Below are 12,354 nucleotides of genomic sequence, written 5' to 3'. Positions count from 1 at the left end.
ATTTTATTTATAATTTTTTGAGACAGATTCTTGCTGTTGCAACCATGACTGACCTGGAACTCAGAATGCAGACCATGCTTATCCAGATCTTCCTGCCTGTCTGAGTGCTGGGCTTAAAGGTGAATCCCACCAGGCCAGGCAGCCCTGGGATTTCGAAGCTCTTTCCAGTTAAGTTCCTCCACCTAGATTTTAAGGTTTCCTAAATTGTACAGAATAACTAGTTGGGCTCTACCCAGAGATTGCAGGATGGGGTGGGGGGAAGCAGCTACTTCCTGTTTCCTGTGAAAGGTGTCTGTCAGAGTCCCTCTCTCCTCCCACTTGTCCTAGGTTCAATCAAATGTTGTAAAACCACTCTGGGTTCAAGGTACATGGTGTGCTCCTAATTTAGAAACTTCAAAAAACAAAGAGGAAAAACAGAGCTTGTGGTTTTTGCACATCTAGGAAGCTCAGGCCTTTCTAGCACACATGTGCCTGATAAATAAGGCAGTAGGAAGGCCTGACTTGAGGCAGCTGGCATCCAGGAGTTTGTCACCTTTTTTTTGTGTGTGTGGGAGATGTTTTGGTTTTTAAATTACATTTGTTTATTCTGTGTGCATGCTTTGTCTGTGACCTTTTAAGTGCTTTAGGCAGTTCCTTTACCACTAAGCTACAGCCCTGATTCTCCATTTGATTTTCTCCCTGAGCTGGCTGGGGAGATATCCTCACAGTTGATAAAGGGACTTGTCATTAAGCCAGATGGCCTAAATTGGATCTCTAGGACACACATAGGGGGAGGAGAAAATCAACTCCTACAAATTGGCCTCTGACTTCCTTGTGTCTATGTGTGTACACACATAATAAATAAGTAAACTAACGAGTGAATGAATATTAGATTTTAGTCTCTAAGGGCAGGGAAGTATTTGTTTATTGCCATATTCCTAGGCCACTGCTTAAGCATAGTCATAGTCGGAAATACAGTTCAGAGTAGTGGCACTTCCTGTAGCAGGAAATGACAGCCCTGAAGGAGATCTTTGTCATTTTAAACCTAGATTATGGAATGGACTTGTTCAGTACATTAGTTCTTGTACTTGATCAGAGAGAGAGAGAGAGAGAGACTAGAATTCCAAAGAAGACAAAGAATTTGTCCAGAAACAGTTGCTGAATGTTAAGACAGGAACCTCCAGAGCAGTAAAGGTTAAGGCCCTCCCAGGTGTCAAGGTTCTTAACCTGTGGGGGTTGAATGACCTTTCCACAAGGGGTTTCTTTAGACCATCAGAAAACACAGATATTTGCATTGCAGTTCATAGCAGTGACCAAATTACAGTAGTGAAATAGCAATGAAAATAGTTTTCTGGCTGTGTTGTCATGGTGCGAACCTTTAATCCCAGCACACTGGAGGCAGAGGCAGGTGGATCTATAGAGCCAGTTCCTCCAGGACAGCCAGGGTTACATAGAGAAAACCTGTCTTGGAAAAAAAGAAAATAGTTTTATGGTTGGGGTCACCACATCATGAGGAACTGTACTAAAGGGTTACAGCATTAGGAAGGCTGGGAACCGCTGGCTTAGAGGCATGCAGTGCTCTGGTATGTGTGTGTTGGGGGGTGGTTTGGAGGGATACTGATTCCGGGTTTTCCAGGGAGGACAGTTAGCTGAGATGGGAGTGGTGTCTTGCCTTGTGAGGAAATTTTTTTTTTTTTTTTCTCGAGACAGGGTTTCTCTGTGGCTTTGGAGCCTGTCCTGGCACTAGCTCTGTAGACCAGGCTGGTCTCCAACTCACAAAGATCCGCCTGCCTCTGCCTCCTGAGTGCTGGGATTAAAGGCGTGCACCACCATCGCCCGGCTGAGGAAAAATTTTTAACTTCCAATGAAGTGAACACAAAAAGGCTTAGCCCCTATCATCTTATTAATTGTGGCTGGGGGAGGGGGTTATCCGGTTGTCTATCCGTCCCCTCCATTTCTCTCTCCTTGCCTCTCTCCATGGTTCAGAGATACCCTAGCTGGTTGTAAACTTGGTCTGTAGCCCAAAGAGGCCTTGTCCTTTCAAGTCTTCTTGGTTCAGAATGTTGAGCGTATAGGGATGCACTATTATATCTGTTGCCACTGTTTCTGATGCATGTATTATGTATGTTACTGTATATATCATGTACAGATACATGCCACATCCTTGCAGATTATCCGTATAATAGAACAAACCTGTTCATTAAACACACATTCTCAGTGTTAGCATACTAACCTGTCACTCTTTTCTGTAATTTTGGCTTTATTTTATTATTAGACAGGTTACTCTGGTGCTATTAGGCTGTGTGGATGGATTAAAAAGACACCTGAAGGGGACAGGCTCCCAGTCATCCTTACTTGCCTTTGAGTTTAGTCAGACATTTATAGATGCAAAGAACTCAATTTTGGGGTCTAGAGAAGTGGCTCGGCGTCAAGAGTGTATGTTGTTCTTACAGGGGGCCCCAGTTCCAGAGGATCCAACAGGCTTGCACGTGGTACACAACATTCATACTTGAAGTAAATAAATAATTGGTTTGTTTTTAAAGTTACTCTTTAAAAAAAAAAGCAACTTTCTATATAGGAGTTTAAGCATAAAGTAAGACTCTTAGCTAGCACTATATATATTACTAAGTTAAAGTAACATCTCTGGTATGACTGAGCCTTTTTGCTCTGACAGTGTAAGTAATGGCTATTAACAGTTGGTTCTTCTTCCCATGTCTGGCTGTGTACTAGACTTGCTCTGTGTCTCTTCACTGCTTCAGAACTGGTTTCGTGTTACATGTGTGCTGCCACCTGCTTTGTAAGAGCAACATTATGTTGGTGAGGCCATCTGTTTGTGTATCTTTGTGGAGCTTTGCTGTCCTTTATGGTAGTTACTAGCCACATGCAGCTATATGATACTAAATACAGTGTAGAAACAGATTCATTAATGCTTAATAAGTACCTGTAGCTGTTGGCATGGGAGTTGCACAGCATGTATTCATGGCCTACCCCTTCATAACAAGTCCTCTTGGATAGCACTGCAAGACTTCTGTTGTGTGAATGAATAGATTACTGTTTATGTATCTGTGCAAACTTTTCCTGTTAGAGGTTGTGCTGCAGTAAGCCTCTATTTGTATATGCCAGACTGTAATCTACTTGGGCAATTATGTTCATTTCTGTAGGGTAAAATTAGGTTAAGGGCACTTTAAATTTTCTCAGATTCTGTTAAATTACTCTCAAGTATTTTTACCAATTTACATTTAGTAGCCAATAGCATGTAACAGTAACACTTGATAGCCTCAGGCTTTGTTTCAACCATGCTATTGAGTGAAAATTGTCCAGTTTGTAGTTGTCATTTGTTAGAATACTTTTTTTCTTTTCAGACAGGGTCTCACTATATAGCCCATGCTGACCTTGAAGTTGGCATTCTTCTTCCTCTACCTCCCACATACTGGGATTGTGCATATGAACCACCGTAAAGGGCTTTTGTTTGTTTGTTTGTTAAATTTTAATCCCAGCCCTTTGGGAGTCAGGAGGCTATCCAAATTTCAGGTCCTCATTAAGTTCTGGCACAGCCAGGGCTACCCTGTCTCTAAAAGCCAAAATAAAATTTTCCACCTTTATTTTATATGTGTATGAGTGCCATGCGTGCAGTTTTTATGGAGGCCCAAAGAGGGGGTGAATTCCTTGAGACTGGAGTTATAGGTGGTTGTGAACTGCTCTGTGGATGGTGAGAATCAAATCCTGGTCTGGTGCAAGAGCAGCCAGTGCTCTTTACTGCTGAGCCAACTCTCTCTCAGTTCTCACCAACTTGTAGTCAGTTTTAAATCTGGATGAGTAGATACTCCACATTTAAGGCATTCGTGCTTATTCATGTATGGGTTACACATGTGTACAGGTACAAGTTGCACATAGAGGCCACCTAAGGTTGCTTTGATTGCTGTGTTTGATTTAGATAATGAGGTAGAGTGTCTTGCTTGAACCCAGAGCCCTCCAATTCAGCTAGTTCACGTAGCCAGTTTGCCCCTCAAGTGCTGGGGTTACAAGCCTACAACATGCCTGACCAGTAACCAGCTGCATTTATTTCTCTATATTGCCAGTGAGTCCACACCAACACCTTTCAGCACAATGCTCACTCTAGTTTCTTAATGTGTGGTGTGTTAATTAATTCTCTTCTAATAAGCAAGCCTGACTCCCCAGATTCCAGTATTTTCTTGTGTCAACCACTGGATGGAACCAGTGTCCTGTTACTGTTCCTATGGGGATAGCCTTCTTACAATATCTGTTTAGACCTTTCACCTAGGACACCCATCTCCTGCATCCTTGCTTAGAAATTCCCTTTCCAGAAAATGTCTTGGTGTGAGGGTGGAAGAGTTCAACTTTTTTACTGTATTACTCAGGGAAAAGTAAGTGATGTTTGAGTTTTTTAAAAAAATGTTGATTTTAGCTGGGTGATAGTGGCACATGTCTTTAATCACGTGGAAGGCAGAGGAAGGTTCTGAGTTCAAGCCCAGCCTTGTCTACAGAGTGAGTTCCGGGACAGCCAGGCTACACAGAGAAACCCTGTCTCAGGGGTCAAAACAGTTTATTTTAATTATTTTTAGTTGCATGTATGTGTGTTGGTATGTTTAGATCCCTGTGCAGGTGCAGTCCAGAGAGGCTTCAGATCTCTTGGAATGGAGGTTATAGGACCTGGACATGGGTATTGGGAATTGAACTTAGTTCATCTGCAAGAACAGTGTATGCTCTTAACTGCTATGCTGTCTCTCTAACCCATACATGCTCTTTTTTTGTCTTGTCTAGACAGGGTTTCTCTGTGTTAACAGTCCAAGTTGGCCTGGAACTCGCTTTATATACTAGGCTGGTCTAGTGGATCTCACAGAGATTCATCTGCCACCTGAGTGCTGGGATTAAAGGCAGGCACCGCCACAGCCTGGCTAAATTTTGGTTTTCTTGTATATAATTGAAAAGAATACTTTATTAGTAACTCTTTTAGTTTTTGAGATTGAGTCTTACTGTATAGTAGCTCAAGCTGGCTGGCTTCAAACTTGCCATACTCATACCTCATCCCCTGGGTTCTGGAATTAAAATCCTCTGTACCACCGCCTCACCCAGTTGAGTCTGAGTCTTTGGGATACTGAAACAGGAGACTCTCTGCAAGTTTGAGGCCAGCCTGGTCTACATAGTTTCACCCTGAGCTACATAGTGAGACCAAAGAATGAACCAGGTCCAAGGAGCACATATCTGTCCTTTTGTCCCCAGACTATGTAGGAAGTATTTCTTAGGTTTTAGTGGGTGTTGACTTTCTTTCTTTTTCTCCCTTCCTTTCTTTCTTTCTTTCTTTCTTTCTTTCTTTCTTTCTTTCTCTCTCTCTTTCTCTCTCTCTCTCTCTCTCTTTCTCTCTCTCTCTCTCTCTCTCTCTCTTTATATTAATATTAAAAATTTCCACCTCCTCCCATTTTTTTTCTCCCCCTCCCCTCCCTGCCAAGTCCAAAGAGCAGTCAGGGTTCCCTGCCCTATGGGAAGTTCAAGGTCCTCCCCTCTCCATTCTAGGTTGAGGAAGGTGAGCATCCAAACAGACTAGGCTCCCACAAAGCCAGTACATGCAGTAGAATCAAAACCTAGTGCCATTGTCCTTGGCTTCTCAGTCAGTCCTCCTTGTCAGCCACATTCAGAGAGTCCGGTTTGATCACATGCTCCATCAGTCCCAGTCCAGCTAGCCTTGGTGAACCCCCATTAGATCAGCCCCTCCGTCTCAGTGGGTGGGTGCACCCCTCGTGGTCCTAACTTCCTTGCTCACGTTCTCCCTCCTTCTGCTCCTCATTTGGACCTTGCTCCAATATGTGGGTCTCTGTCTCTATCTCCATCTATCACCAGATGAAGGTTCTATGGTGATATGCAAGATATTCATCAGTGTGGCTATAGAATAGGGCCAGTTCAGGTGCCCTCTCCTCAGCTACTCAAGGAACAAGCTGGGGACATCTCCTTGTACACCTGGGAACCCCTCTAGAATCCAGTCTCTTGCCAGCCCTAAAATGGCTCCCTTAACTAAGATATGTGTTTCCCTGCTCCCCTATCCAACCTTCCTTTATCCCAATCATCCCGTTTCCCCAAGTTCCGCCCATTCTCCCCTTCTCACTTTTCTCTCCCCATCTCCCATTACCCCCATCCCACCCCCATCCCCAAGCTCCCAATTTTTGCCTGGCAATCTTGTCTACTTCCAATATCCAGGAGGATAACTACATGTTTTTCTTTGGGTTCACCTAGCTTCTCTAGGATCACGAATTATAGGCTCAATGTCCTTTATTTATGGCTAGAATCCACTAATGAGTGAGTACATACCATATTCATCTTTTTGGGTCTGGGTTCCCTCACTCAGGATAGTGTTTTCTATTTCCATTTGCATGCAAAATTCAAGATGTCATTTTTTTTTTACCGCTGAGTAGTACTCTAATGCGTGTATTGGGTGTTGACTTTTTAGAATAAGACTTTGAATATTGAAATTTGTCTGAGCTGGAAAAGAGTTTCTGCTTCGATTCAAACCAGCATGCTTGTTCCTAAAAACACTCTGTTGTTTCCCACAGAAAGTGCTTTTCTGCCCTGTAAAAGAGGCGCTGGAAGTAGATTGGAGTGGAGAGAAAGCCAAGGCTGCGCTGAAGCGCACAGCCCCAGACTACTTTCTGCTTCAAGGTAAGGCCTGGAGTTGGAGCCACCCCAGGCAGACTCCAGCTTTGACTACTGCACTGTGGCCCAGTGTTGATGCTGTATGGGTTTCTCTGTCTCCTTCTCAACACAGGTTGGTGAGATGCAGCCTCACTGAGGTTTGGTTTCTGATAACTTCTCTAAATCTGTCAAAATGACTTGTTGTGCAGTTAGTCCTGGTGACTGACTGTCAGCTCCCTAGCATCTTTTCCACTTTCCCTTTGTAACTGTGGCCTGGTCCTCAACCCTTCATTCTCCTGACAAGAGTTCTTGAATTTTTTCTTGTCTTTGAGTTGAGTTGTTTACTTTTTACTTACTGCAGTGAGGCCTTACAGTAGATAGAGCCCATGCTGGCTCTAACTTTAGATGATCCTTCTGCCTCATTTTCATATATTTACCCTCCATCCTACCTGGCTTTTTCCACACTGAATGAGCCATCTTTCAGTGTATCCTTGCTGGTGTTCAAGGATTTGTTAGCAAAATACTGATTGTCTTCTCAGTGTTCCTGTTCCTTGCAGTTTCAATTGTTTTAGTATCTATTGTTGTTGAGACAAAGTTTTACTATATAGTTTTGTCCTGAAACTATCTGTTTAGATTGAGCAGGACTTGAACTCACAGAGAGATCCACCTGCCTCTGTATCTTGAGTGCTGGGATTAATTAATAATAATAATAATAATAATAATAATAAAGGCCTGCACCACGATATCAGNCTCACAGAGATCCACCTGCCTCTGTATCTTGAGTGCTGGGATTAATAATAATAATAATAATAATAATAATAATAATAAAGGCCTGCACCACGATATCAGGCTTCACACAATCACCACACCCAACCCTTGACAAGGTTTCTGTTAACTGCCTTGGCTGACCTGGAGCCCTTTGTAGACCTCTCTGGCCTTGAACTCAGAGGTCTCCTTGCCTCTAGGCGTACTCCACAACTTCCAGTCTCAATCATTTATTTATTTTTGTTTCCTCTTTTATGTATGTGAGTGTTTTGCTGGTGTGTATATACTCGTGCACTGTTTGTATAAGTATTGGAGCTGTAGTTGTGGGTGGTCATAAGCCGTCTTGTCAGTGCTAAGAACTAAACCTGAGCCCTCTGCAAATGCAGAAAATGCTTGTAACTGCAGAGCCATCTTTCCAGTCCCATTGAGCTTCAGTTTTAGGCTTGCTGTTTGTTTGTTTGTTTGGTTTTTTTTGTTTTGCTTTTTTTGAGACAAGGTTTTTCTGTCTGTCCTGAAACTTGCTTTGTAGACGAGACTGGCCTGAGACTTAGAGATACCTGCTTGCTTCTGCCTCTTGAGTGCTGGGATTAAAGATTTGGACCACCATCATCTGGCTTGAGGCTCAGTTTTTAAAGTGCCATTTAAAAAATAATTGTTAGGACATGTTGACATTTGCCTATAATCCTAGCACTTGGAATTGAGACATAGGAGGATCTTCAGACTTGTCTCAGGCTACCGAGTGAGTTTGATGACAGCCTCAGTTATGTGAAATGCTGTCTCAAAATCAGAAAAAGGACAGAGTAGGGAATTTCAGTGGGTGAACTATTTTAAAACCCTGGTGTCCATTCATACAGAAATATTTAAGTGGGTTAAGTAGGAATGAGTGTTAGGCATGTGAGTAATGCCTCCCCTAAGGACTGTGGGAGCCTACATGGAAGAAGTGTCAGCTGTACTGTGAGGAGCACCTGCTCCTCTGGACCAGGGTTCTCAGCAAGTCCTGGGTCTGGCACATGAAGCATTAGTGGATATGGTTTGCAGCCACTAGTTTGCAGCATTTTTAGATATGGTGAAACCCTTTCTAACAATTGCTTATGAAGAAGCCACTGAGTCTGACCTGGAATGTCTGTCTGGTGTGTGGTTCTAGTTCTGGTGATTAGGACTCAGTGGGGAGCATTCCTGGCATCTAGTGGGAAACATGCCCACAGCAGCTCCCATGGCAGAAGTTGAACCACTTGAAATGTCAATGCAAACTCTAGCCTCACACCTATAGTCCTAGCTCAGGAATGCTGAGATGGAAGAATTGTAACGAGTTCAAGGCTAGCCTCAAAAGAAAAAGAATAAGTAGAAAGGATGTCATGTCTGAGAATGCAATTTATGGGGGTTTCCCCATCTATCTCAATATCACAGCAGTCTCCTAAAGTACATAAATGTCCTTGTTTTGATTTTCATTTGTATTTATTCATTTATTCAAGACAGGTTTCTCTTTGTAGCCCTGACTGTCCTGTCTGGACCTGTAGACCAGAGTAGCCTTGAACTTAGATCTGCCTCCTTCTCAATGATACTGGGATTAAAGGCATGTACCACCATGTCTAATGTTTTTTGTTTTTTTCTTGACAAAGGCATCTTATGTAGCCCTTGCTGGCCTCGAAGTACGCATGTAGTTGAGGATGATCTTGAACTCCTAATCTGAGTTTTCTCAGATAGTGGAACTATAGGCGCATACCTCCGTGTGGTAGTAGGGCTGAACCCAGGGCTTTATGCATTCTGGACAAGCACTACCAGCTTGGTCCAGCCCTGTGTGGGCCTGAAGATACCAAGAGCATTCAGGTGACTTGTCTTAGAGGGACAAAAGCTTCCTGGGTTTTTGTTGTTGTTGTTTCTTTGTTTGTTTTGTTGTTGTTTTTAGATAGCTACATAAGCCATGCTGACCACCAACTTGGAGTACTGCTTCAGCTTTCCAGGTGCTGGTATTCCACGTATATGTACTATCTATACCTGGTATTAACTATAATATGCTGGGGGATAACCCTTCTGTATGCTGAGAATATATGTTGCTCTCATTGGTTGATAATAAAAACTGCTTTGGTCTATAGCTAGGTGGGAAAGCCAAACTAAATACAGGGAGAAAGAAGGGTGGAGTTGAGGGAGAAGCCAGCTACCTAAGAACCAAGGTGCTAACAGACCAGTAAAAATCATGACCACGTGCAATACATAGATTAATAAATATGGATTAATTTAATTTAAAAGTAAGAGCTAGTTAGTAATAAGTCTGAACTATGGGCCAAACAGTTTGTAATTAATATTAAGTCTCTGAGTGATGATTTAGATAAGGCAAGACAGAGAAATCTCCATTTACAATAATGTCATGTTCATCTGGCAGGTTTTTTATTTTTGTTTGTTTGTTTGTTTGAGACAGGATCTCACTATGTAACTCTGGCTGTCCTTGAACTCACTTTGTTGACCAGGCTGGCTTTGAATCTTCAGAGATCCACCTGCCTCTGCTTCTTGAGTGCTGGGATTAATGAGTTACAGTTCTTGAGACTGGGTACTTGGAATAAATCTGACCTGACATTTCTGGCTTATTCTGCCATTTTTCGGAGGTGAGTGATCCTTACATTCCAAGGGACTACAAGTTCTCTAAGGGGCTAAGGGTGTACCTCAGTATTGAGAGCACTTGCCTAACATACAAGATCTTCATGGTCAATCTCTAGAACCACGGAAAAGGGAAGCTTTTGGTAGAGAGCAAAGAACAGTAATACCACCTCACTGCCTTTCCTGAAGCAGTTCACCCTCAGCTTCAGGAAATTTAGAACCATTGCGCAGAGTGCACACCTGAGTGAGTGAGATAAAGGCAGTGATCTTAGTTAGGGACTGGCTGTTGGTCACCAAAGCCTGTTCCTTTTCCATGTTACAGTATTGCCAGTTTAAACAGCGAGTAGCCAGGTGGGGGACACAGCTAAAATTCAAGCACTCAGCAAGCAGAGGCTAGAGGATTGCTGTTTCTTCAAGGCCAACTTGAAAACAAAAACAAAAAAAAAAAAATAATGAAATTCTACAACTAGCTGCATTGACTTAATATCTCTGTATGTAATTTTTTTGTATTTATGGTACTGAATATTCAACCTTATGATAGGCAAGCTCTTTACTACTAAGTACATCTTTCAGCCTTTCGTTTTGTTTTGTTTTGTTTTGTTTTTTTGAGATGTATTCTTAGTGAAACTAGGCCTGGTGACCCTACACAGCAATTCTAGTTCTTCGGAATAGTTAATCCAAAGGATAGTAAATAGTGGGATAGTAGATTCAGGGTCTTTGATAGCATGATCTCAAGGTCAGCCTAGCAACTTAATGAAACCCTGTCTCAAAGCAAGAAATAGAAAACGACTGGAGAGTGCACCTCAGTGGTTAGTGTCTGTCTCACCTGTGCCTTAGGATCCTTAAGCAGCATTGAAAAGAAACTAACGCAGAGGGTGGGGGCGCATGCCTTTGACCTTTGAGAGGCAGGCACATCTCTGTGAGTTCAAGACTAGCCTGGTCTATAGAGTGAGTTCCAGGACACCCAGAGCTACACAGAGAAATTCTGTCTTGATGGAAGGAAGAAGGGAGGGAGGAACAGAGGGAAGAAGGAAGGAGAAATTAACACAGACCATATCTCTCAAAGCCAAAAAATACGTGACCTAATAAATCATACATCAGTGGAATTGTTTGAAGAATAAAAATGTACAAAGATAAATATAGACAGATGAACTCAGATTTAAGAGACTGGTCAGTTAATTTCTTCCTGTCATCTCATAGCTTGAGTAAACAAACTCCCCAAAAGGCTAATTGTGTGTGTTGTCGTCCCCCAAGCAGAGTTGCTCTGTAGCCCTGACTGTCCTGAAATTTACTCTGTAGACCAGGCTGGCCTTGAACTTGGAGATCCACCTGCCTTTGCCTCCTGAGTGCTGGGATCAAAGGTGTGCGCCACCACTTTAGCAGTAAGTTGACTTCCTTACTCAAGATTCCAAACCCAGTTAATGGCAAGATGCTTAGCATAAAGCCAGTATACACACAGGAGCTGCTATGCTGCCCTGAAAAGTATACACGAGAGTTTCATGGTTGGGGGCTGGAGACGTTCCTCAGTGGGTAAGCTCACTGATTGCCCTAAGAGGCCAGAAGAGTGTTAGATCCCCTTGAGCTAAAGTTAACAGGTGGGTTTTGAGCCTCTTCCCACCCCTACCCCCCAGTGCTGGAATTAACCCCTCTGGAAGAGTGGTACCTGTAGTTCAGTGCCTCAATCAAACTCTATAGCAAAGTTGGCCTTGAGCTCCTGGTCCTCCTGCTCCCACCATACCCAGCTAATTTGATATTTTTATGTGATAGCTTAAATGATACTGAAGGATCTTTGGACCTATGAGTGGCCTTCTCCTGTTGGCTGGATGACATACCATCATCTGTGCCCAGCTGATCTGGAGTGATGTATAAGTAGTTTTGGGCTTTTCTAGACCTGAAAATGTGACCTATATGAGCTGGTGATGACTTCATGTCACCTGATAGTGCCCAGTGAGGACAGACAGGGTGCTTGGCTATGTATGATGCACCCCTGAGAAAAAAAGAACCTGACCTCATTTCCCCCATGCCTAGTGGAAAACGCTGGTTGCTAGATAAGTGACTATTTTTGTATGAGTGACTGGTTACTGCTTGTCTGCTCATTTGTTCCACTTTGGGCTTCAGAATGAGAACTGTCTACATGCTGGTGTCCCTGCGGTGTCCTCTTGCTGTCTGCCTTCTGGGTCCTGGCAAAAAAATTTTTTTTTCTTTGTACCTCCCATCCCCATTTGATGTTGAAACTAGGGCCAGCCTTATGTGTATGAATGTTCTTCAACACTTTAAAAAATATTTCTAGGAGCTGGAAAGATGACTCAGCAGCTAAGAGCACTGGCTGCTCTTGCAGAGGACCTGAGTTCAATTCCTTGCACCCACATGGCAACT

The 12,354-nt window shown here is 43.0% G+C and overlaps 1 protein-coding gene across 2 annotated transcripts in view; it reads left to right on the top strand.

The window, feature by feature from the left end:
- Sae1 (SUMO1 activating enzyme subunit 1) overlaps positions 1-12,354 on the top strand; it is a 64,868-nt gene that overhangs the window by 32,627 nt on the left and 19,887 nt on the right. For both annotated transcript variants that reach the window (XM_050130302.1, XM_050130303.1), the window contains exon 6: positions 6,543-6,648. In XM_050130302.1, coding sequence (XP_049986259.1) covers positions 6,543-6,648 — 106 coding nt within the window. The remainder of the gene's footprint in view (positions 1-6,542; positions 6,649-12,354) is intronic.

The sequence above is a fragment of the Alexandromys fortis genome, unplaced genomic scaffold (genome assembly GCF_014885135.2).
Source record: "Alexandromys fortis isolate MF-2015 unplaced genomic scaffold, M_Fortis_MF-2015_v1.1 scaffold_325, whole genome shotgun sequence".
In the NCBI taxonomy this organism is placed as follows: Eukaryota; Metazoa; Chordata; class Mammalia; order Rodentia; family Cricetidae; genus Alexandromys; species Alexandromys fortis.
The sequence above is the reverse complement of the archived record's forward strand: the minus strand, read 5'-3'. Positions and strand labels throughout refer to the sequence as shown.